This window comes from Poecilia mexicana, unplaced genomic scaffold, assembly GCF_051168715.1.
Source record: "Poecilia mexicana isolate PSO_F unplaced genomic scaffold, ASM5116871v1 scaffold_17, whole genome shotgun sequence".
Taxonomy (NCBI): Eukaryota; Metazoa; Chordata; class Actinopteri; order Cyprinodontiformes; family Poeciliidae; genus Poecilia; species Poecilia mexicana.
This window is the reverse complement of record NW_028263386.1, coordinates 19,251,252-19,276,203: the sequence shown is the minus strand read 5'-3', so window position 1 is coordinate 19,276,203 and position 24,952 is coordinate 19,251,252. Positions and strand designations below refer to the sequence as shown.

Sequence of the window (24,952 nt, the reverse complement as noted above, 5' to 3'; positions counted from 1 at the left end):
ATCGCTGACTAATGGGCGGAAACGTAAATCCCTACAAACCGCTCCGATACACGTTGTGAGCTCGTGAAGCTGTCGCTCCCTTAAACGTAGCTGAAAGGGATAATGAGACATTTTAAAGTTGCTGTCCGTGTATGGTGACCTGGAGTCTTTCATTCCAAGGAGGCACATTTGTAACTGGACATAACTTCCATGGGGGCCAGAAAAGGGCAAAGGGCAACGTGGGAGACGGTTCATATCATCCAGCAAATAAGCAAAACGTAGTCTGAAGTCAGCCAATCAGCTGGAGGTCTTCCACTGTGACTTCTCAGTCATATTTCTACAGAATATTTTCCTTTCTATCTTTAAGACTGTCTCCTAATGGTTGTTTTGCAAACTAAAGGTTTTTTTCAAAAACGTCACAGGATAAAAGTGTCATACTCAGAATTTTTATATAGTAGTCCTTTAGCATTTAACCTTACCATAGCTAGCTTCTATTTAAACTATGTTTATTGATTAGTTTACATAAAATTTAATAAAGTGCTTAACATTCTTATTTTTTGTTTAGTCTCACAAAATAATCTAATCCATCTTGAGGTGACTTGATGCACAAAAATATCAGGCAGAGTTATGAGAAGAGAACCTAAAGCTATGCAAAGGATGCTTTATTTATTAAATGCTTATCTACACTGAATAAGAAAATAGAAACACTAGAACAAAAGGTGAAGGTTCATGCATAGCACACAGGCTTTCACAGCAGCTTCTAGGAATTACCAGCAGATGTTTTTATGTTTTTTTTTTTTTTTTTTCTGTGAAGTTATTGATGTGTTGTAATTTCCCAAAGCTGATCCCACCTGTCCCTAAACGGTGATGTCAGCATGACTTCCCTGCTGATGGTGTCACCAGGTCCTTCCTGTCCGGGTGAGTAACGCCCCGTCCCGCTCTGGCCTCCGCGCTCTTCAGTGCGTTTTTAGCTGCAGCGCATGCTGAGGGCGTTAGACTGGGGGTGTCTGCGGCAGCCAGTGCTGTTACTAACAGATCTACTATGTCAAACACACTATAGGTCGGAGCTCTGTGTCTGTTTGGAGCGTATGAAGAGCTTTATATAGCCACAGCCATCCAGGAAGAAGGAATGCCCCTGGATGCCAGTGACCATATTTGCACAGTGTCTGCTCCAGACACACTGCACACACCGACTAAATGTTCTGATGCAAACCTGCTCATCCGTCTCCCCGCTCAGACGCGAGTGTGAGCGTACACACATTCACACACTGCTGCAGTTCCACCGGATCGCCACCATCAGGCAATGCAGCTCCTCGTCTGGCTGTGACAGTCGACCTGCTCTGACTCACTGAGAGGAAAAACTTCTCCCTCTCTTTCCAGCACTTTCTGGTTTTCTCTTCTTGACACTCTGTTCATCCGACCGACAGCGTCCTGTCCCGAACCGGCCGAGATCTTCTGTGCTTCACTTTATGTCTTCCTGCTCTGATCTGGGACTGTAGACTGAGGTTGGACTTGAAGGGTTCTTTACTTTTCCTTTTATTTTTTTTTAATCTTTTACCCTCCCTGGCGTTGTCCATGAGTGTGTTTGAGTGTCCGTGAGTCAGTATGCCATGTCGTCCCCTGGCTCGTCGTTTGTACAGATAAAGCATGAGGATTTGCTTTTTTACGAAAACTGTGGAGGAGGCAGCTTTGGGAGTGTCTACAGGGCCCTCTGGATATCCCAAGACAAGGAGGTGGCTGTGAAAAAGCTTCTCAAGATCGACAAAGAGGTAAAAGAGGAGCGAGACAAGTGCAACATGCAAAGAGGCATAATTCATTTCTTAGGTGGAAGCGGCACTAATATGAACCCCACATTCAGCATCATTTATTCAAGGGCTGCTGAATTCAACAAGAATCCATTTTCACCTAATTTCCTATAGACTCTTCCTCTGCTTCTTCCTCTCCCTCCCTGCCTGACGTTGAACGTGTTTATCTTGCACATACCTTTTCCTGTACACCTTCTCCTCTTTGTTTACTTTATTATGCTTTTGCTACACTGTTGTGCTCCTACTGAAAGCTTTGAGGCTCACTTCACTGGAGTCCAGCAGCTCTCCATCACCCACACTGTGACTTAAGCATGACTTCCTGTCATGTTAACAGCACAGAGCTGGTAGTTGTGGCTCTTGAAAGCTTATTTCCTGGAAAGTCTTAGCCACATTTGGACATAATCCCCTCCACCCCCCTCAGTTTATACATTTTATAGCAGATCTGGAGAAAGTTTCGACTGAAGGCTAATAAATGGCTGTGTGAGCTAAAACTCAAGCCAATTAATTTAGAATGTGAGTGATTTTATTTTTTTTAAGAGAGGGAAGTAAAGTTTATGAGGAAAAGCTGGAAAATGATTTATGAACCAGAGTTATTGACGGCACAATTTTATAGATCCCTATAAAGACATGCAAAATGATATTTTCCTATGGTTTTTCCAGATATTTAAAACTTCAAAAAAAAAAAATAAAAAAATAAAAAATGTCTCATTGGGATTCAACATCAGAATCCAACAAAAGGCAGCACATGGCTAAGAAGCAGAAGGATTTTTTTAAGTAAAAATAAAAGTCTAAAAAGTGTGCCGTGGATTTGTATTCGGCTCCTTTTGAATCCGACACCCCTAAATAAAATCCAGTGCAACCTACAAATCTAATAAATAGAATGCACCTGTGTGTGTAGCTTAATCTCAGTATAAATACAGCTGTTCTGTGATGGCTTCAGAGATGTGTTAGCAGACAAGTCAAGGATAGAGCTGTGGAGAAATTTAAAACAGGATTAGATTCAAACAATAGCCCAAGCTTCGAATATTTCACAGAGATCTGTGAAATATTGTCATGTCATTTAGGATTGCAGTCCCATGCATTCAACCAGAGATATGCTGGAATGATTTCAATCAATTCATATGCATGTACTAGACTGGCCTAGTCAAAGAGCAAACCTAAATCCAACTTGAACTTTGCAGAGGGTCTCTAATTCTTCTCTTTGTAAGGACAAATTGGCAGAAATGTCAGTTTCTAGATGTGCAAAGCTGAGAGAAACATGGAGGTATACAAATGTATACCAGACATTTAAAAATGGTTATTAAAAAAAAGAAGAAGTTAAACACCTTGTTTCCTTCCTATCCTTCCACAGGCCCGGCGGCAAGGGCGGGCATTGGGGGGCATTGCCCACCCAAGGAGTCAGCCGTGCACCCCCTGGCCTGGAAGCTGTTTGTTGTTTTTACCATAAAGTGCCCAACTCTCTGTTATTCCTATATCGATTTGATACAGTAGTGACTTCCGCACTTCCCATATATGTCCCTTCGGTCACTTTTGTCAGCAGTTCAAACTGTTTAATCCGTTGTTAACACTTCGTAACGCGTTTTTCCGAGCCACCTTTAAACGCAACATCAGCGCTAATACGCTCGCGCGGGGTTTACACCTGTGCAGCGGAGAAGGTGACCTGCACAGGTGTGTTAGAGTCATGGCAGCGAACCAGCAAAACGCAAAGAACTTTTCACAGTTTTCCCCACAAACTAACAGACTGAGTTGAGTAAAGCTGCTGGATGCTGGTAATGTTAGCTAAAAGATGACTAGCTAATGTCAACACAGCACCTTAAGCTTGTTGACAAGTAGCCTGTAGGCTACTGGTGTTGTGGTCTACGTTCAGCTACGCAGATTCATTTTGCCCCCCCTTTACAATAATGCACTATTTGTGTTCGTCCATCACCTTAAGTCCCGACACTGTACGCTGAAGTGTTAGCTTGATAGGAATTAAGATCTGGAGCATACGTCAACTCTGATGAATGGCATGTTTGTCACCGTGCTGTACAAACTCTTTGGAGACTCGGAATGAAAAACATTCAGCCCTTGGCTACTGCAGGCCCTGTTACAAATGACTAACATTTAGTTGTTTCTTTTCTCTTCCCTCCCCCCCTTTCAGCTTAAAGACGGCTTGTTTTATATCAGTGCCAGATACTGGAAAACTTAGGGAGTTTCCCAATGAAAGTGTTTATGTTTCTCAGTCTGTCTTTGCCTTGTCTCCCCATCCAGGCCGAGATTCTCAGCGTACTGAGTCATAAGAACATCATTCAGTTTTATGGAGCTGTGCTGGAACCTCCCAACTATGGCATTGTCACAGGTCAGACCCCACATCCTGCGTCTTATCCGTGACACTCATTGAGATGGCGCGCAGTAACTTAAAGCTCAGTAGGTTGCTGCAGACGCGAAATATTAAGTGTAGATGCAGTGATTTACTAGACAATTTGCAAGAGTAACACTAAGTAATTCCAGAGCGATTGGACACATTGTTTTGTATAAATATACAAGCCTGCCGATTGTGTCCATTAGTTTCCTGCATTTGACCTGAGATGGACAAAGTTACACACACATTACATCACATCCTCTGATATCTATATGGATGATTAGAGGATTCCTTCTCCATTTCCTGGCACAAAGTTTGCAACCGAGTCCAGAACGTTTGGCCTGTAATCCTGAATATTGCTGTAGAGTTGGAATAACATTTAAACCCAAAAGTACAGCTTCGTCCAATGTTGGAGTTACTACACTTAGAAAAGCGCAATCATATATAGACGTTAATATATATTCTGGGGATTGTCAACTTTTGCTTGTGTGTATTGCTTTGCAGAATATGCGAGTGGAGGGTCTCTGTATGATTACATTTCCAGTGAGCAGAGTGAAGAAATGGACATGGAGCAAATCATGACGTGGGCCATTCAAATAGCCAAAGGTAAACTTTACGCATTGCTGTAACTATTTAGAGAGCCACATCTGGAATCGTCCGGTTTACGGTTGGTCTGAAACTCAAATGTCAAGGCCAGTATCTGCAGGTGAAATCTCTAATTAATTAAACGAATAAGTCGAAATGCTTCGCCTTTTATCTGAATTTTAATTTATGACAGATCCAGCTAAAAAGGATTTTACTGAACAAATTAATCATACAGGGGGGCTTGTTTTCCTCAAATATCTCATGCTGCAATGACAATATATTTTACGAGGGGATAGTATCGTTTCCTTCAATATTTAAACACATCAGTAATTTGATCAATAATTAGACATGTTTAAGAATAAAGACAGAAAACATTCTTATTCTAAAGAAAATAGTTTATAAATATTCATTGTATCATCGGTGACCTCCTGTTGTTAAAATTCTAAAAAAAAAAACATAAAAAAAAAAAGAAAGTATTTTGGTATTTAAAAACAAGAGTCTCTAAATTTGCTGATCCCACTCACTTTTTAGTGATTTAAAAAACAAAATGAGAAGAGCGGATTCATCGGCAGGTGCGTTTATTGATTTTAATTACTCCTGTTTTTGATTTTTGTCTTTTATAAAGCTCCACCTTTAAATCCATAACCCTATTACTGTTACAAACCTAAACCAAGAGCAAGAATAGAATTTAAGGATTTTTTATTATTCCAGCCAAAATCGTAATTGGCCCACATTTGGGCACCACATTGAAAATATTAGAGGAACCTCTGGTGAAGACACCAATGACAGATCGATATTAAATGATCATTAATACAATCCATCGATGTTTCTGGTAGTTGCAGGGCGAGATGTCAAAGAGCTCAAGGGGTAACTAATGTTAAAAATACAAAAAGTACATTTTCTAAATATTAAATGGGCTTAAGGTAGATTACAGATACAATAACAGAAGTTGTTCGTTTTTAGATCATTTTCAGCCGTGGATGTTGGATAAGAAAATGATTCTGATCAATAAATCTGGATAACAACCGACATATTTTATTCTGCGTGCTTGTTAAGGTTGAAAAACAGAACTGTGACCAATAATCGAAGCAAATGTTTCGACCCTGTATAACAAAACTAAATCCAGAAAAAAAGAAAAAAAAAAGAAAAAAAAAAACACACAGTCATTCAGCGTTCAGTGATACTCCCACCAGACCAGAACGCTTTCTGGCCTGATTACTTTTTTCCATTACTGACTTATATCAGAACTGGTTTCCATGTAGTTTCGATAAAGAAAACAAACAAGAATACACAAAACGGTTCATGACGACACAGTGAAAAGATGTTTTTCAGAAATCTGTCCACAGCCTTGGCATGCTTGTTCTTTGGTATTTACTACAGCTCTTCTTTGCCAATCCTTTTATGCTCAGTCTGCTTGACATTTTTAGTTTAGTTTTGTTTCCCAGAGATGCTCAAGTGGATATGAATCCCAGCTTTGGCTGAGCCAACAAAATAAATGGCCAGACTGGCTCTGTAGCCACTTTGTTATTTCGGCTGTGTGCTTCTTCAGGTTGTCCGTGTTGTGTTGGAAGGCGAAGCGGGTTTTCTGGAAGAATCTCTCTACATTTGGCTGCTGTAATCCTCTCTGTGCAGAGTAAGCATTGAGCTGATGTTAGCCAGGTGATGAGCTGTGGCTAATTACTTAGTGAGGTCTGGGGGCTACATTTGCGAAGTAAGTGGTTCCAAACTTCTTCAATTTCTAAACAATGGAGACTCCAGAGGTTTTGGGATGGAAAAGAAGAGTTCTTCTTCTTTTTTTCCACCAGTATTCAGCGCACCTCATCAGTCCTCATTTAGCCCTGACCTCTGCATCCTCTACACACACACACACTGACTAACATGAGGCCCTCTTTCGCCAGATTTCATTTAGTATAAGTTTTCAGCATAGTAAAATGTGTAAAAAGTGAAAAGCTATGAATGCTTTCTGGCGCCACCGCATCGACGTGTGATCCTACGAATCCTCTACACTTTATTTGCTCACAGTTTATAATCTCAACAAAAAAAAAATGCGGTTCTACCAAAATTATCAGTTGCAAGGATGATTTTGATTTCAAGTCCACTTTGGTTTAAGCTAATGCAATTTTCAAATCTTGCTTCTGATTATATCATTTTTTTCTGCCTTAGTCTTTGTAATCTAGTTCATGAAAAAGACTCACGCTAATTAGAAGTGGTTGACTTTGTAGTTTGAGGCCACAAAGAGGATTTTTATAGTAGATTTGGTATACTGCTACATCATTGTAAAAAAAACAATGGATCGGAAAGTCTAAAACATGTTGTTTGTCCTTCTAACTTCGCTTCCTGCCAGGGATGCATTACCTCCACGCAGAAGCTCCAGTCAAAGTGATACACAGAGACCTCAAATCGCGAAACGGTAACATGATCCTTTGTCCAGCTTCAGTCTCGCGATGCATTTGCTTTTGAGCAACAACAGCAAACTGCATGTTGCTAAGCTCTGACCGGGGCTTTGTGTTTTCTGGTTACAGTGGTAATGACTGCAGATAAAGTGCTAAAGGTATGCAGCAACAGTCTTATCATATAAAGATGCACTACACATTTGTAACAGGATACTTTAACGTTCTCATGTTGGGCTTTCAGATATGTGACTTTGGAGCCTCTAAGTTTCTATCTCACACCACCCATATGACGGTGGTGGGCACTTTTCCCTGGATGGCTCCTGAGGTTATTCAGAGTCTGCCCGTCTCTGAGACCTGTGACACCTACTCATACGGTGTGGTAAGTTGATTACACATGGAATCAAAATGTCACAATCGGTGGCTTTGAAATTTTTTTTTTTTAAATTAATCTACACATTTAGTCATAAATTTGCATCTAAAAAATTAAGAAAATTGATGAAAGTGAATTATTTCAGCAAAGCAGTTCAGCAATTATAACTCTTAAACACAGTGATTTATATTCCAAGTGCTCATTTTAAATTCCGAAACGTCCATTTTCAACATATCGATATTATTGAAAAGTGTATTTAAGTTACGCGGTGAAACAAGTAGGTTAATCCCACTCAGACTGAAAAAAAAAAAAGATAATTTTTAGCTTACATTTAATAAAAACCTTAAATTTTGTATATTAATTGCCTATCTATGCAACTTTTGGTTGAGGCTCCTTTTTCATGAATTACCAAATCCATGCAGCGTGGCATGCAGGCGCTGCTGAGGCGTTAAGGAAGCGAAGTCTGCTGGTCTGACAGCACAGCTGCTCTGTAAGGTCAGTTTGCTGGCCGGTCAAACACAGCGGTCACACCACGGTCATTAAACAAGTTACTGATACTCCCACCCAAACTGCGTCTCATGAAGCTCGTCAGCAGGAGAAAGAATGAGGCGCTCTTTTTATTAGATGGCTGCTCTGATTACAGATTTGATCAAACGCAGTAGACCGGCACCAGCATTAAAGACAATGACGTCACGCTGGACCTCAAGCAGATCGGATCATGTGGTTCCCTATTTCTTTTTCCAGACTCTTGGACCTTGATTGCCAAATAAATGAAACACATTTATTTTAAATGGAGCAGAGGTATTTGGACCACCGAGGAACAGCCCCGTAGTTACGTCATTATTTTTGCTTGAACAAAATGAATGTGAGATCTGTAGCCCATTTCTGGGGCTACATCTCCTCATGGTGGCTCTTAACACACCGACAGCCTGGGTTTCTTCTTGTGAACTTTTAAAACAGGGTCTTTGCCTCACAGTTCTCTCAAGACCGTGGTCATTCCTGTGGCTTTTTTCTACCACATTTTATTCTTCCACTCAACTTTCTGTAGCTAAAAACTCAGTAAACATCCAGCTTTTTTTTATTATTATTTTTTTAGCAATGACCTTATATGCTGCCCTCCCTGCGGAGTCTCGCTGACTTGCTGCTGTACGACTGTCAAGTCAGCAGTCTGTCCTGGGTTGTAACATAAACATACCATTACTACATTTGCACTTATTTTTTTTATTGTTCATATGCAATATCCTAATTATCTGAGGAACTGAATCATTAGTTGTAAGTGCTAGTAATAAAAATTCAAAGAAGTAAACACTTAAAATGTACTTTTGGTGTGAGTTTATTTAAATAAAGTACATAATTTCCTCAGTTTTGGGCCAGATTGTCTCTTTGTAAATAACCCTAATACCTTGTCGCCAGGTGCTGTGGGAGATGCTGACTCGGGAGGTTCCTTTCAAAGGTTTCGAGGGGCTTCAGGTTGCGTGGCTGGTGGTGGAAAAGCAAGAGGTACTCCACGCATGCTCACACACCTTCACTAACCCACCGCCAGCATGCTGACCCATCAGAGTCCCGGACAGCCAAAGGCACAATGCGATGCTCTCATGGTTTCCACTGCGAGCGCTTTTGGCTGAGTATTTATAGGCGTGATGTCAGGTCTGTGTTCATGTAAGGCCTGGATACACAGCAGCGGAGCCCGACCAGGCTTTCTCCAGGCTAGAGGCTTTACAAGCACGAGCGAGGGAGAGGGAAAAATGTAGTGATGGGAGGGTTGATTTTAGAGGTTTACAAGTGGTAGGCTGTGGTGGTTACACAAGGTCTGTGTTTCAGCTAATGACCTCAACAGCCACACATTTACACACACGCACACACACACACACACGCATACACGGACACTGGTGGTCAACAAACAACCAGGAGAACATGATTCCGGCATAACTACTGGCTAATCTCCAAATACTCTCCCTAAATAACTCAGGGCTGTGTCTCTCTCTTCCTCTTTCCCAGTCTGTCTGATTTCCCCTCACCATAGCTACACATCTCTTCCTGACCCTTCAACTCGCCCTCTCTCCACTCTGAGTCGCAGATATTTTAGGATTAATCCCCAATGAAAAAAAAAGAAAAAGTTTCCATTTACTGCCCTGGGTTATGGTGCCGTTTTGGCTTATTGGGACCTATGATTATGCCGCCGAGGTTTTTAAATCTGTAAGTTAACCCAATTGAGTTTCTGCTGATTATTAGAATATACTTCAAGACATTTTCTGCAAATGTTTGAAAGGATGATTTTTTTTCTTTACTTTTTTTTACTTTTAAATTAACTGAGCAAACTCCGCTGTACATAAATAACAAAAGTTTGGCCATGGAGACCGTTAGCCAAAGAAGGTGCTAACACACCCGTGGTAGCTCTGGAGGAGCTGCAGGTGGGAGAATCCTCTGAAAAGACAATATTAGTCGGACGCTAATACGAGTCTGAGTTTTATGGAAGAATCTAAAGAAGAAAGTCAAAACAAATCATTGAAAAAGGCTGTAATGTGGAACATTTCATTTTTGAGGAATTTAGCTGGAAATGTATCAGAAGAAGTACAATGATTAAGTTCTGGCTGGATGTTTGGGGGGGAAGAGCACAAACTGTTCCCAGATGGGGAAAAAAAAGCAGTAAATCTAAGTTACTTGACGGGACAATTTTTTTAAAAAAGAAATCATGACTGATTACTGGATCGAAAAGGGCAGCTCTTCCAAAGTCCCAATGATGTCGTTCAAAACCCATCTTGTCATTTAGTTGTAATTGCGGCTGCTGACAAATGACAGCAAGCTAATGTGCTAAGCTAAGATGGCAGGTCTGGCAAACGTACCTGCTGCGCATTAGCGTGCCTGGATTGTCACCACAATGTTATGATCCACCAAAATAGGAGGAAGTGCTGCCTCACAGGGCCCGTTTACTCATCTGCTCTTCTTGAATGCCATTGTTGCATATTTGGTCACAGATAGTTTCTTTGTGTGTGTGTGTGCGTGTGTGTGTGTGTGTGTGTATCTAGAGGCTAACCATTCCCACCAGCTGCCCTGCGAGTTTTGCAGAGTTGATGCGGAAATGTTGGCACGCAGATCCAAAGGTAAGACAAACTGCCTGTGGGGAAAAGTGTGAAACATTTTGTTTCCCTCGGTGGAAAAAGGAAGTTTTCACATTCTATTCTCGGTCTAATCTGCAGGAACGACCGCAATTCAAGCAGGTGCTGCTAACCTTGGAGTCCATGGCGAACGACAGCAGGCTGCCAGACCAGTGCAACTCCTTCCTACATAACAAAGACCAGTGGAGGTACACGCGCATAAACACACAGACTGGCGCATAAATGAAAGATGACGCATAAAAACCGCTGAATGATCAGAAGCACTCGACGATTTACTGTGGACGCACAGGGTATTCAACAACACCGCACACATGCGTACATGCAAAAGTCTGTGTGAATCTGAAACGCAGAAGAGAAGCTGCATAAGTGACCCTGTACTCAGCTTGGGTCTATATTAAGCTCCCTGGAAAGTGTCCATGGAAGAGATTCCTCTACTCCTCCACAGGGACGGAGGAGGGGGTACACAGAAAAGTTGTGGGGTGGAGGAGGGTGGATGTGGGACATAGAGAAAAAACATCTCAAAAGTCAAAACGGAGAAGTTTAGGGAGGAACAGTAAATGTGTGTGTGAAGTGTGAAATCTGAAATGTGGGAGAGAGAGAGAAACATACGAGGATGGAAGCAAAAACAAGGGCGGACTGACGAAAGGAGGGAAGGAGATGTGGGCATTGGACCAGAGGAAGGATGGTGTGAGATTCTGTGCATATTTAACATGAGCACAGCGAAGGCAATCATTTCTGAGTGAAGGTTTGGGCATGGGTGGAAAAACTTGGACACAGAGGTGGCTTTGGGGGTGAGGCAAAGCGCAGAAGGTGAAGGGGCGGGATGAACGCGTGGGGAAGTGGTGCACTGAAGGAACACAGGAGGTATGGCCGTGCATCCAGGCTCGGTCTATATTTAGCTGCCGAGAGGTGATTGTTTGTGAGAGCGTGCTGAAAGATCACAGGCAGGCCCTCGCTCCAACAGTGACCTTTTGTGGAAGCAGACGGTACTGCAGCAAAAACATGCTACATCGTTATTCTGTTTTTGTGATTTTACAGGCGAGTCGTAAAAGCACTCTTGCAAGAAATCTGTGGATAGATGTGAATGAATTAGTTTCATAGCTGTTCTCAGTTTTCATTGATGGGACTTCCTGCTTTTGGAGATCTTTCAGTCTTCTTCATGTGGTCAGACAGGCCTCTCGAAAGTGATTTTCATTTTCATGCTGCAGGTCGGATAGTAATCAGACCTGTGTGTAGTGTGGCGTGAAATTGAACCCTCCCCCATTTTTTTTTTAGAACAAGGTAAATAGACTTAAGGTAAAACCAGATTCAGTTTTTCTTTTTCTTTAAACATTTTTTTTTTAATGCTTTTTTTTAATTTACCGACATAATCTTTGATATAAATAAGTAAAAGTCAAAGTAATCTGAGTGGGGATAAATACTCTTTTGCAGCATAGTATATAGAATTTTAGTCTTGCCAATAGCTTTAAGTTGATATTTTAGAAATAAAACAAGTACATTTTGGTTTAAAAAATGGTTGAGATGCTGTTATTGACATTTTTTAAAACAAAATAAAACTCAAAGTCTAAATGTGTTTTCTTTCAGCGTGCAAGAAGATGTAGATTTTTCTTTTTCTAAAAAGTAATGCTCTGCTTGCGTAATAAAAGCAGCTCAGCGCATTAAAACAGCCGATTTGGCATTTCATAGATTTCCTTATTTTGAGAGGCTTTTGGTGGTTAGTCATGACTAATATTTTATCTGCATGCATCTTTGCGTTGACTTTGGCAGATGTGAAATTGAATCAACCCTTGAACGCCTCCGGAAGCTGGAGAGGGAACTGTACTCCAAGGAGAAGGAGCTGGAGGAGCGAGAGAGGAGGCTCAAACTGTGGGAGGAGAGGCTGATGGAGAGGTCCAACATGACTCCCAGTCCGACCTCTTTACTCATGGACCGCTCAAACATTTCCCCGGTAAGAATGAGCCATAAAATACCGTTAAAACTGGATGCGTTCGGAGAGCTTTTCCATCACTTCATCTTTTCCTCTTTTGATCAGTTCTTCACACCAATGTCCATCGGCTCCTCTGGCTCCTTCTTCCGCTCACACTCCCAGGACTCCAACAGCGCCAGCCTCAGCAGCGCCGGGGTCAGTAGCGCCGGTGTCAGCTGTCTCCTCCGCACACTCAGCAACGGAGACACAGAACGAGGGAGCAGCGCCGTCATGGAGAGGGGCTTGGGTTCTCTCGACAGCGGCAGGCTGCACGTCATGCTCCGAGGGCTACAGGGGAGGTTCGAAGAAGACAGGGAAGACGAAGGTACTATTGAGGAGAAAGATTGGGGGCATAAGGAGCAAAATGATAGCGGGAGTCTGGAGGGGGGGAGGGTGCAGGTAACACTCAGGAGCTTCCCGGGAGGCGTCGTCGAGAGGGAGGAGAGAACCTGGGAGGAAGGGGACAGGGAGCGAGGCGGCATGCAGAGAAGCAGAGTGACCACGATAGTTCGAGGGTACTCAGGAGGATTCGGCGAAACAGAGGAGCAGGGTGAGAAGGATGGGGGGTGGGAGACAGAAAAATTAGGGGATAAATTAGAGGAGAGAGGGGTGGAGGGAGGGATTGAGGGAAGCAGGCTGCCGTCCATGTTTAAGGGTCTCCGAGGGAGTTTTGGTAGCTTGGGGGACATGCTGTCCTTAGACATGGATGAGATGGGGGAGATGGACAGACTTGGCGACATGGACATGAATGTGAACATGGGCGACCTGGGAGTGATGAAGGTGAGGGGTCAGGGCGTCAGGAGCGAGGTGGGCATCAGAGGTCGCAGGAGTGACATGGGGGTTGTGGTCCAGGGAGTCAGGGGTGACCTCAGCGAGGCCATCAGCCAGAAGATAAGAGGCGAAGTCGGGGTTGTCGGTCGCTCCGGGATGCAGGTGAGCATGCGGGCGTCTTCCAATCAGAACTCTGTGAAGAGCTGCAGCGTGCGACACGGAACAAAGATCAACATGGCGACCTCCGCCATGGACATGATGGAGCTCGACTGGTCCGACAGCGACTAGGAAGCACATGGGGGTACATGCGGTCACGGCAAAGGAGAAACGGAAAAAACGGTTTAACTTGTTCGCACAGAGAGCATGTGACCTACGGGTTGTGTCGCAACCTTCAGATGAGGCAGATGCAAATCATTTTTTAACGGAGTTTAATAATGCACCCATGTGTTTCAGGAGAAAGCACAGCAATCCGAGCCCCTTTCAGACATCAGCTTTTTAACACAACTGCAACGACAACGGCGGTCAGTTTTTCAAAGGCCACTTTTACATGTCTCGTCCTATACGTGGAGATGTACGAATTCATTCATTATAGAGATTAGATCAGCCGTCAAGAATTTTGAATCCAGCTGCAAGTATGTTTGATTTTCAGCTCGCCTGGTCTTACCAGTCAGACTGAATGCACCTTGCATAACACCTTGTGTATACCCACCGTTTATGTCCTCATAAACGGTGTCTCGACGCAGAAGCGCACACATTGTCTGCGGAGCGACTGTTCTGTCGTCTCAGCCAATCGGACATTTCAAGTTTTGCAACAGTTTCTGCACAGTGGGAGTGGTGCTAAAAAAAACACAAAGAACATCAAGAAGAAACATTCGATTTTACAACAAAATGCTCACTTTGCAAAGTGTCACACTGACTTATAGAAACAGCTAAAATGTAACACTTATAAGGTCAAGCTTTGTAGTTGGAAGTCTTTACGCCATAGATTCTTCTTCTGCATTCATTTGCTGAACGCATGCAGATTTGACCTGCAGTGACATCTGTTGCTTGAAATAGGTACTGCAGTGAATGCCTAAAGCAAGGGTAAAAAAAAAAAAAAGCCAAAGGGACATTCTTTACACCTAAACTCTTTCGTGATGCTTAATATTTCAAGGTGTCCCAGCATAATAGATCGTTGCAACATAAACTCTCTTTAGTGTGGTTGCTGTTCCTGTGGAAGTCAAGACACAAAGTTAGCAACTTTCTGGATTAAAATGGAGTCAGACAGAGCACGAAAGATAGATCAGGTTTCTGGACAGGAAACTACTTTCAGACATTGAGACATGTCTGCAGTTCTTTCACACTGCAAGACTTGTGCCAGATAAAAGGAACAAGGCCTTTACTTTCAGAAAGAATATGTTTTCAAGGTGTGTAAAAGTGACCTTTGTGCTCATTCTGATATGTTCTGTCAGCATCAGATAAACACAAACAAGCGTGTCTGAAAGGGGCGACGTGTGCTGTCCCGACAAGTCCTCAGACTGACTTCACCTGTGTAGTTTAAATAACTTTTAAACTGCTGCATAACATACTGTAAGAGGTACAAGTGTGACAAAACGATGCACTTGAATGCCACACTAATAAGGCAGCACTGTGTTTTTTGTTTTTTTTTTCTCTTCCTGCTTTTACGATATTTTGTAGTTTGTGGATTTGATTTGTTAAACATGCTTAGACTTCATCAGTTCTAACTGTGATCTAGTGTGAGAAATGTTGGCATTTCCCCGCCCCCCCCCCCCTCTCTGTATATTGTATCATTTTTCAATAAAAAGAAAATCTGTTTGATTCCACTGCAGCAACGGTGCTTTAGTTTAGTGTAAAAGCAAACGAGATGAAATCGGCTCAGGCTATTCAGACACTGAGCAGCAGGGCCACTCCTGCCAGCACCCACTTGGCTGGGCGCTCCCTGGTTTTCAGACTAAAAGTCCACACATACGTCGGTCCTCTGATCTTGGTCTTGTAAAGCGGACATTCGTAGATGTTTCTGGTCTCCTGACGGTCGTTGGGTACGGCTCGGACTGAGATCACGGGCATGGCCGGGGTCAGCTCCTTCAGGCGAGCCTCGGCTATCGCTCCGGTCTGAGTGTCCCACCTGGCACCTGGGATGCAGTCAGAAAATGGACGAACGAGGCAGTATTTTCACACCGGATACAGTCTACAGGCGCCATCCAAGCCCACAAAATGGGTCATTTTGTTATTCCAAAGCTGCAGCATGAAAGTACAAAACAACAGTATCTACCTTCCATGTACAATCCATACACATATGCACCCTCTCTGGCAGGTTGGTTGAATTCTTCCTTGTATTTCTTCGTTACATCTACGGTAAGGTTCACTTTATCCAGAGGCCACTCATTTTTACGCGCCAGAGACTGCATCACGGCTAGAAGACGGGGACAAGTTGAAGACATCTGCTCGTGATAATGTTCTTCCAGGGAAAACGGTCATGTAGGAATCAAGAGAAGCTATTATATATGTCTCAGTAAAGTTCTAGCCTGTGTTACCAGTCAGGAAGGACTGCGGGTTGAACAGTCCAGCCAGCCAGACCACGCTGGGGAGAGACAGGTCCTGGGTCCAGCTGTCCAGCTCTTTACAGCGCTGCATCACGTCGTTGTACCTGTTGATAAGGAGTGTCTCTCACTTTCTGTTGCACTTTTAAAAAAGGTTTTAAATGTTGTTATTCACATTTTAATGCAACTTTTTTTTTTTTTTTTACCATTTGATATTTTACTATTTTATGTTACCACAATTTCACTTTTTTGGCCTGTATGCACGCACACACACAGGAAAAGGGATTTTCATATCCCTTTTCGTAATTAGTTACCGAATTTTAATATTTACTCATTTTAGCTGTTTATTTGATCAGTTTTAACTTCTATTCTTTCATCTTCTTTTTGTTTTCACTTTTTAATACTCAGCGTTCTCTTGTAGACACAGAACACTACCATGAAGCATTTTCTTACACAGAATCTAATGAAAAAGGTTATACACATAAAGACTGATTGATCGGAAATTGTGTTGGTCACAGATACGTGCCAGCCTTTTGAGTTGCATCAGACATTATGCTAAATTATCCTTAATACCTAAAGGTACCTTCTGAAGAAGCATTCACAAATACTCCATTATAGCCGAAACACATACCATACAGCCAAGCCGTAGGTTGAAGGGTAGGCCAGTTTGGTCCAAGTATCGGGGACGTTGTCGAAGAACAAGGCTGTCTGCAGCTTCTCCATCTCAGAGGATATGGCCAGTTCACCCTTGACATAAACAACTATATTATGTCACTACGTACATGGAAATAGGAAAGTCTATCAGGCAGATTTTAGGACACAAGAGGTCTAATAATGTTCATTAATCCGTCTTTCTACGTACTTTGAGTCCGAGGTCGAGCTCCTTCAGTGAGCGACGGATCTCGAAAATGAGCATGTTCATCCGCTCGCATTCCTGGAAGCAGACTAGGATGTACGGCGACCGCTCAGCTGTTTTGGATGTTATGTCCGACATATTGTATTCCTCTGGCAGCTTCTCCAGAATTTCATCTAAAATAGTTTTCACCTGCAAGTGAAAGTTTTTTTTTAAATTCATCAACACACAGGAAAAAAAAAAAACATGTTAATGACATTAGGTTCGCTGATGCATTCTTGTCAGAATCTGAGGAGAAGTTCCGGTTTTGTTACTAGTGGAATATTTTCGTTGGTTTTAGTTTTTGCTTTAGGACAGATGATGTCCACCTTTTCCTCCAGCGTCTGTGAAGCTCCCTCTCCCATCACAGCATCGGGAGATTGCAGTTCCAGCAGAGTGTGAAAAAGATTATCCGACGTCACGGTGAGAAACTCGATTTCTGCATTTGGGTGCAGTCCGTAATGAACTGGGCTTTCGTGGGGCAGCATCTCATCTATGAATTCGTGGTAGCCCTGAGATGAATCAAATGCAATTAGCGGGCGAATGCGTCTGACGTACTTTCAGAGACATGCATGTAAAATGTCAAAATATGCCTTGCAGACAGTGAGGCCCTCAGGGTTAGTTCAGCAATAAATACTGCAGCAAAAAACTAGGATAATTAAACCGCTTTAGCAATATTTGCTTTAACTTACCTGATAATCCAGATTGGAGGGAACAACAAAACCTGGTGCTAACAAAAGTTTCCGATCAAACTGGGAAAAAAAAGGAAAGAAATAAATTACTACTCTTTAGATTAATGCTTTGGACAAAGCATTAACATTTCCCTCATAGTGGCTGATGGACTTCTGATCAGCTTGATTATCAGGAGTCAAAGTGAAACAAATTCTAAGGCCGAAATGGAAATTCACATTCAATATGGCCTCCATAACGAGGTGGGAAAAAATGTTTGTCCACTTTAGAGATTTCTTCTTTCTTTTATCTCACTACAGTTTTCAGATTATAAATTTTGTCTCAGACTAAAATAACCTAAAAATAAAATTCAATTTCTAAATAATGATTTTATTAACTAAGGGAAAAAATGTTGTCCAAACAAAAATTTCTTCTATGTGAAAAAGTGATTTTTCTCCTAAACCTAGGAACTGACTGTCGGTCTTTCTCCATCGTTATATTTTCGTAAGGAGTGCAATTTAGGGTTCCAATATCTGTAGAAAGTCATCCATGAATGATTAAAAAAAAAAAAAAGTCTCACAGCATATAACTGTTAACATCAAGTCTGTCCTTGGCAGAATACACCCAATTCTCACCTATTTTTAAGAACCAACCTGGTTGGGCTGCATATATTCTTCCAGGTACGTCCTGCAGAGACGTCTGTCCCAGTCATCGGTGATGTGACCTCCATACATAATCTCCCCAAACAGATACCTCAGGTCCTCCCATGGAACCTTTGTCAGTATAACTTCAACTCAATAACTACTAAATGCAAGCACCACCGCAAACAATCCCAATAAAGACACACTGCACCTGTGCATTCGCCTCCAGGTAGTTATAGAGAACATTAACCGATATAGTAAGGTCTCCGGTGTTGAACGGATATTTTCTGTTCCAACCCTGCGGTCCAAACTTTCTCCTCTCTGCCACACAGGCATGAAAGTAGCACAAAGAGAAAAGGATGGTCTTGAACTCCTGCTCGCGGCTGCACTGGTCCAGAATGTCCTGCAGAGAAGCCAGAACGTGAGGAATAAAGTATGTGACAAGAAAACATTTAGTGAAACTATTACTATAAGTCTGTATGTTTTGTGAAATTCAGAGACCTGGTCAAAGTTATCCAAAGCTGCATGCAAATTGGCGTGCATGCCTGTAGGAGGTTCATTGGTGATCTTTATGGCATTTTCCAGAATGCCCTAAGCAACACATGCAACAAATAATAATTTAATACTTACATATGCATTTAGCATTTTAGGCACATTATTGTGTAAATGGTTCAGAGGGACAGTGAATGAAGAGAGAGAGAGAGAGAGAAAAAAGACACTACTGTGAGTAAACAACGTTCACCTGCGGTATAATGTGTTCTTGGGGAGTAGATGTTGGCTCTGCGCTCATAAACACTCTGTAGTCTGGGTGGCTGTCCTCACAGCAGCACTCCAGAAGCTTTTCGAGCTTTCCCAGCCAGCGAGCCACCAGGTGGATGTTCTGTAATCAAACAGCATTTGTACCATACTTAAAACTCAGCTTAGTGTAGACACCAAAACCATGAATATGCATAAAATTGGTTCTTATTCATTCTTTTCTTGCAAGCAGACCTGCAGTATGACCCAGTGACCCTCCTTGGCAGCCATCTCCATGGCAACCTCAGCCACACTCTCCTGTCCTTGACCCAAAGACACATTGTGAAGCTTTCCCAGGTCTATAGTGAAACCCAGCTTTCTTCCTGGGAACACACATGGATGAATTTAAAGATTAAAATTGAACAAAACAAAAAAAAGAAAGAAAAATAGAAATAATGACCAGGCAATTCTGTGTAGAAACACAATGCTACTGTCCCCAATAGGTATGTGTCATGTTTTGGTAACTGATTTGTGCATGCATGCTTCTTTGTGTTTATTACCCAACGATTCCACATCTTTTAGTGGATCCACTCCAGGTGAGAGAATGAAAAACACGGGAAAGGCAGGACCGCTTTCTCTAAACGATTTAGCAAATTCGGACTTTCGGCCCTCTGTGTACTTAACCCCCAGCTTCTCCTCCACAAAGTTCCTGCAATGTGCAACAAAGAAGTGTACAAAAGGCTCATTCTTTTAAGAATAGATGCAAAAAATGTAAGAACCATATACGTCGATTTCGTATTCATGCAAACACGGAGCAATATCTAAAAAAAGCGAAGAAAGTAAAAATGAAACCCAGATCACCTAAGAGCATATGTCATCCGGTCTGGTCTCAGGGCTCTCATCATGATCAGTTTCTGAAGGGAACTTTTCCCCTTCCATTCCTGGGGAAACGTCTCCTTCTCCGGACACTCCGACTCAACCAGTTTCTTCCAGCGCTTGGGTGAACCTTCGATGTCCCGATCCAGACCCCGAAACTCATCGGTAAAACTCATTACCTTGGCACAAACAGGCAACAGAAATATGAAGCTGATTAAGCTGCGGTTTATTCGCAGACAGCACAGACAAGCCCAGTACGTCTGCAGATGTGAACCTTGATGGCGCTCCACGCCGAGCTGGAGAGGAAGTCAAGGGGACTGACATAGTTGTGGTCAATGTTGAAGCGCAGCAGGAAGTCGAGTTCTCGCACATCTATCTCCTTGCTCATCATCAGCAGCTGGGAAAAAGGAAAACACAGGCATAGAGAGTTAAAAAAAAAAAAAGAGCGATCTTTTTCCTTAATATTGACTTATATACACACACCTGGAAGGTGAGCTGAGCTGTAAACGTGAGCTTGTCTCTCTCAAACAATCCCCTGCTGATATAGTTGAAGGTGGAGTACGTAACGCACTCGATGAGCGTGTTCACTCTGCTCTTTACGTCCTCACAGGCCTCTGCCATCTCCACCGCCTTGTGGAAAACAATGTTGAAAGCCTGAGAGCACAAAACATGTGGAGGCGGCTGTTACTGCGGTTCATTCATCAGACCACAGCCGTCTGTTTCTCATGCATCTTATCAGATTTATTAGATTAGAACTGCGAGTCAGCTCCCATCCCTGCCCTCTGGTTACCTTAAGGCTGAACTGGTACATGGGGTTGATCTTGTTAAGATCATTCATGATGAAGTAGAGCAGAGAAGCTCTGACGGCAACAGGGCGATAGTGCTCTCTGGCTTCATTTATTTTTACTTCGTTAACTTTGGCTTCCAGCACCTAAGAGGGAGGGATTTCAAAAAGCACGAAGAAAGATAAGATAAATACAATATCAAGTAAACAACACGCGGTTGGGAAATTTACATGCACACATCATAGAGGTAAGCTTGGATGGACTTTGACCTTTCAATAATGCATTCAAGCCATTTTCTAGCATGGAATAATATGATACAACAACAAACTGCTGCTGTTTTATTTTCTTCTTTTTTAAACAAAAACAGGAACTTTGTGTCCAAATTAGAACGTGTTGGATTTTTTTCTCATCCACAAAGGGCAAAGTTATACTTGCACGTTCGTCTATGCAAGCAATATCTGGAATAAAAGGAGTCTCTCTTTATAAGCTATCAACAACCTACTAGCACAATTTGTGGTAGATAATTGACCACTAGTATAAGTAGAGATGATAAAATAGGTTATTTCCGTGTTAGGATCTGATCTGTCTGGATGAAGCTCACATCACTGATGACTGGGACAGTTGGTTATTTTTCCAGGAACGGACTAAACCTTTAAGCATTTTCCCTAAATTTCCAACAAAACGGTTAGCCCAATTTATTTGTTCCAAATATCAGTTTGGATGCGAGTCTAAGATATTTTATTGTTGAAACACTCAACTTCAACTGTATTCCAAGGTTCAACCATCTGCCATAAACCGTCACCCTCAGATGAAGTTACAAACTGCAGCAACAAGCCAGACTCGAGCCCAAGTCAAACATTTTCTGTCTCGTCTCCTCAGTCAGGATGAAAACACTCATGCTACACGCGAAACAAAATGACTTTTGCATTAAATCCATCAGCCTCTGGAATCACCAGCTAAACATCTGTCCATTTACTTTCATTTCGATCTCGGCAGCAGTGTGTTTTGTCGTCTCGAGTTTCTCCACCAGCACGTTGTCACCGAGAAAGTTACTCTCCGCCGCAGAGAGTCTGGTCAGCAGCTCGTCCTCCAGGAGCTTCAGTTCGATCTTAAACATGTTCTGCTGTATTGTCAGTTCGCTCTGCAGAGGAAAAAATAAAAGCTCATTAAAAGAAGCTTTGACTATGCTAATTGTAAATTACTTTGAAAGGTTTCTTTTAAACCCAATTGAAACTGGCCAATGGTTAAGCAAAAAAAACTCTGTTTTAGTCCACCTTCAGCCGCTCGAGGTCTGGTCTCTCCTGGTTCACCACCTGGGCCAGGAGCTGGTCTTCCAGCCCGTCTCTGGTCACTGTAAAGTTAATGAGGGTGGTCTGGGCCTGGATCTCTGGCTTGTAGTGTGGGTTGGCAAGTTTCGTGTGAAGAATCAGTCTGAACCCAGGGTGGAAGAAACACTCTTTGTCCCCCACCTTTATGCAGCTGCAGCAGAGAAGGGAGAAAATGAGAGGAGATTTTCTTTTCAAGTGAAAGAAACTAAAGCTTCTTATAAACATGTATTCTCGCGTTGGTATCGGTCCGTTACCTGCCCTTCTTTATTGTGTGTCGCCCCAGTAGAGGGTCGATGACTGGGTCAATAGTTTCCTCCAGGTTTTCAATAAGCACAGTGTCACCTGCCACTACGGCCTGCTCAATAACGTCTACATACCTGAAGAATAAATGAACATCATGGGGGAATATGGCACAAATGCACCTTTGAAGGAAAGGAAGTGTGTTGAACGCTGCTCTACAGAGCAATGATAAGTCTTGTGCACTTCCTTTACAAGCGTCTTTCAAAATGGGCTAATACGCTTTAAGCTTTTTCATACCTAGCGACGATGTATTTTGTTAGGATATTAAGTGATGGACAAGACCGTGCGTAATTGTGGAGGGAAAACTAAATCATATGAGAACAAAAGAAGGCCATTGTTGAAGTCTTTTGAACAAGTTTTCCATGCGGCCATGAAGACGACACAGCAGACATGCCTGATCGGATGAGATGAAACTAAATGTGTTCACCTGCTTACAAAATGGAGAAATACTAATGCCACACATCATCCTGAAAACACCATAGACGTGGTGCTGTGTAGGTACTGTATACCTAATTTCTTCTCAAAGATTTGTAATTAAAGTACATGAGCCAAATTCAGAATATTGTTGTTGACACATAATCAAACTGTCATTGACGCAGAGATCCACCACTGAACACTAGACTTAAAGTACAGTAAAAAAGAAACTACTCACCCTCTCTGCCCCAGACTGACTACCTTCAGAGTGTTGCCATAGCGACTCTTGATCCACTTGATGCCCTGCAGCTGAGGATCAATGAGAAGAGGCCAACGTTCGCCTGCAGCAAAGCACACGTCACCTGGAGCTGTTCAGTTCCGTTTGCGCTGAAACAGAAAAGCAATCACTGTGACCAGATGATGGAGAACGTCTTAAACCTCTACTCACAGTTGATGAGGATGGTGGCATTCTGAGTGGACATTTTGTCTCCTGGTAAGCCTTCATTGTTCCACTGGGCCACTGTTGCGTCATCAGTCAGCATCAACACTGGATCTAAGCCCCCTGCCATTGGGATGGGCACCTGGCGAAATGATAAAAGAGGGGAGTATTCAAAACAGGATGATTAGCTTTCTGTGACCATGCAGCACTTGTAAGAGGACGCCCAGGACCTTCTGACTGCGCAGGAATGGCATCCAGAGGTTGTCCAGCAACTCCTGCCTGTACTTTTTAGAGAAAGAGCCGGCGTAGGAGATGAACGCTGCAGTTAGCAGGACGTCCCCGCAGAGGGTTTCCTCCTGTTCGTGATACTGAGCTACTGAGTGGGCCCAGCGCACGTTCTCACTCTGGAACACACACACAAAAACATCAACCAGACTTGCACTCAAACTGTATGGCTTTCGAACGACATGGAGTATTCATTATTAAAATGTCTGTTTCATATTCAAGATGCATGGACGTTATTAGATGCGTGCCCACCTCTAAGCCCTTGACAAGCCGATTTGCCAGCTCTATCGTCTTGTTGGTGCGGTTCACCTCTTCTTGAAAACGTAGCTTCTCTGCTGTGGCTTTCTCAAAAGCTGTTGTCAGTGTTTCCAAGTTACCATCCAGCTCCTACAGACAAACATATTTATCTGAAATATTTTGATATGACAAAATATACATAGTCCCTTTACTAAAGTATTCACAAGATTTTTAAATTGTTTTGTCAACTTGCAGCCAGAAAATACTGAAGTGCTTTAAATCAGTGGTCCCCAACCCCCGGTCCGTGGACCAATTGGTACCGGGCCGCGCAAGAAATAATTAAATATTTCCGTTTTATGTATTATTTGAGTCTGGAGGATCTTTTATTTTGAAAATCCTTTAACCGGATTCTCTCAGTTACTTGTACGCCAACACTGAGCCCACAAGCAGCAAAATGAGTAAGAAACGGATCAGATGTCTTTGTAAAGTTTCTTGGCAAAGGGGAAAAGGCCCAGAGAAGAGACAGGAGAATGGATTTATCCCGGACCGGCAGGTGAGTCAAACATTACAAGCCGCTCTGTGTAACATGCGGCAACAGGTGTTATGCCCAGAAACGCATGCCTGCCCAAAATTGCATCCCCTCTCGCGGGAGCGCGCATCGCTCAACGGACTGAAATATGACCGAAGAAGAAATTTTAAAGATATAACACCGGTCAGAAAGACGCATTTAGTTCAGTGTCCATGAGATGATATTCAGAAAGGATTCTTTTACTGATTGATTTTAGTTTCCTCTGCGATGAACTCTTTGCGTAAAGTCTATCACGTCCTTGCATGAGGGTGTTAATTATAACCTGTCAAATGACCGACAGGCTTTAAATTTTCATGTAGTTAAAAAAATAACCGGTCAAATACGGAAAATATTCCGCTAACGCGACCTCTGGGTCGCATGTAACGAAGCACAGCACATGGCGCTACCCCCCTCCCACCCACACCTTCGCCATCAGGAGGCGGCACCCTGCTACAGAGCCAAGAAGGGCCGGTGGAAACGCGGTCACTCCGAAATAGAGCCGAGCCAAACCGGGTTGTTTCTATTGCCGGTGGAAAAGGGGCAATTGAAAGTCATCAAGCAAATCAGAACAGCGGAGAGAACTTAACAGAATGTCGCCAGTGAAAGTCCATGAGTAGGAGGAACAAAACAAGACCACCAGAGGGCGGTGTTGTCACATAGAACAGAATGGAATGGTCAAACACGTCACAGGGTCCGAGCTGCGTCACGTGTTCCCTCATGACGTAATTATTATAAGACTTAAAAGTATTTTTAGGCATTTATAGCGTGCTGCACAGTTGGCGCAGTTGGTAGAGCTGTTGCCTTGCAGTAAGAAGGTTGTGGGTTCGATTCCCGGCCCGGACGCTTCTGCATGGAGTTTGCATGTTCTCCCTGTGCATGCGTGGGTTTCCACCCACAGTCCAAAAACATGACTGTCA

At 42.8% G+C, this 24,952-nt stretch overlaps 2 protein-coding genes across 2 annotated transcripts in view; one reads left to right on the top strand and one right to left on the bottom strand.

Annotated features, from left to right (window-relative positions):
* The first annotated feature begins 609 nt into the window (after positions 1 to 609).
* Positions 610 to 15,334, top strand: LOC106905603 (uncharacterized). The gene is made up of 11 exons (XM_014970518.2): positions 610 to 1,748; positions 4,035 to 4,122; positions 4,630 to 4,731; positions 7,055 to 7,120; positions 7,233 to 7,261; positions 7,345 to 7,482; positions 8,887 to 8,973; positions 10,500 to 10,574; positions 10,671 to 10,777; positions 12,357 to 12,537; positions 12,622 to 15,334. Exons 1-11 carry the CDS (start codon positions 1,590 to 1,592, stop codon positions 13,612 to 13,614), a joined length of 2,025 nt encoding a protein of 674 aa, XP_014826004.1. The 5' UTR covers positions 610 to 1,589; the 3' UTR covers positions 13,615 to 15,334.
* Positions 15,202 to 24,952, bottom strand: part of dnah9l (dynein, axonemal, heavy polypeptide 9 like) — a 39,468-nt gene continuing 29,717 nt past the window's right edge. Inside the window, exons 56-79 of the mRNA XM_088015040.1 lie at positions 23,483 to 23,617; positions 23,176 to 23,349; positions 22,955 to 23,087; positions 22,745 to 22,847; positions 22,047 to 22,169; positions 21,739 to 21,943; positions 21,441 to 21,605; positions 20,470 to 20,610; positions 20,163 to 20,333; positions 19,954 to 20,076; positions 19,665 to 19,858; positions 19,364 to 19,512; positions 19,059 to 19,186; positions 18,811 to 18,948; positions 18,570 to 18,659; positions 18,280 to 18,471; positions 18,081 to 18,200; positions 17,451 to 17,510; positions 17,088 to 17,270; positions 16,729 to 16,911; positions 16,498 to 16,613; positions 15,861 to 15,973; positions 15,599 to 15,739; positions 15,202 to 15,458 (exon numbers count right to left, since the gene is read on the bottom strand). Coding sequence (XP_087871166.1) covers positions 15,211 to 15,458; positions 15,599 to 15,739; positions 15,861 to 15,973; positions 16,498 to 16,613; positions 16,729 to 16,911; positions 17,088 to 17,270; positions 17,451 to 17,510; positions 18,081 to 18,200; positions 18,280 to 18,471; positions 18,570 to 18,659; positions 18,811 to 18,948; positions 19,059 to 19,186; positions 19,364 to 19,512; positions 19,665 to 19,858; positions 19,954 to 20,076; positions 20,163 to 20,333; positions 20,470 to 20,610; positions 21,441 to 21,605; positions 21,739 to 21,943; positions 22,047 to 22,169; positions 22,745 to 22,847; positions 22,955 to 23,087; positions 23,176 to 23,349; positions 23,483 to 23,617 — 3,528 coding nt within the window. The 3' untranslated portion in view covers positions 15,202 to 15,210. The remainder of the gene's footprint in view (positions 15,459 to 15,598; positions 15,740 to 15,860; positions 15,974 to 16,497; positions 16,614 to 16,728; positions 16,912 to 17,087; positions 17,271 to 17,450; positions 17,511 to 18,080; positions 18,201 to 18,279; positions 18,472 to 18,569; positions 18,660 to 18,810; positions 18,949 to 19,058; positions 19,187 to 19,363; positions 19,513 to 19,664; positions 19,859 to 19,953; positions 20,077 to 20,162; positions 20,334 to 20,469; positions 20,611 to 21,440; positions 21,606 to 21,738; positions 21,944 to 22,046; positions 22,170 to 22,744; positions 22,848 to 22,954; positions 23,088 to 23,175; positions 23,350 to 23,482; positions 23,618 to 24,952) is intronic.

What these genes read in the sequence shown, in the direction of transcription:
- LOC106905603 (XM_014970518.2), top strand. Translation starts at nt 1,590, where the DNA reads ATGTCGTCCCCTGGCTCGTCGTTTGTACAGATAAAGCATGAGGATTTG. An exon ending in ACACCTACTCATACGGTGTG is followed by an intron (nt 7,483 to 8,886) that starts GTAAGTTGATTA and finishes CCTTGTCGCCAG; the next exon opens with GTGCTGTGGGAGATGCTGAC. An exon ending in TGGTGGTGGAAAAGCAAGAG is followed by an intron (nt 8,974 to 10,499) that starts GTACTCCACGCA and finishes GTGTGTATCTAG; the next exon opens with AGGCTAACCATTCCCACCAG.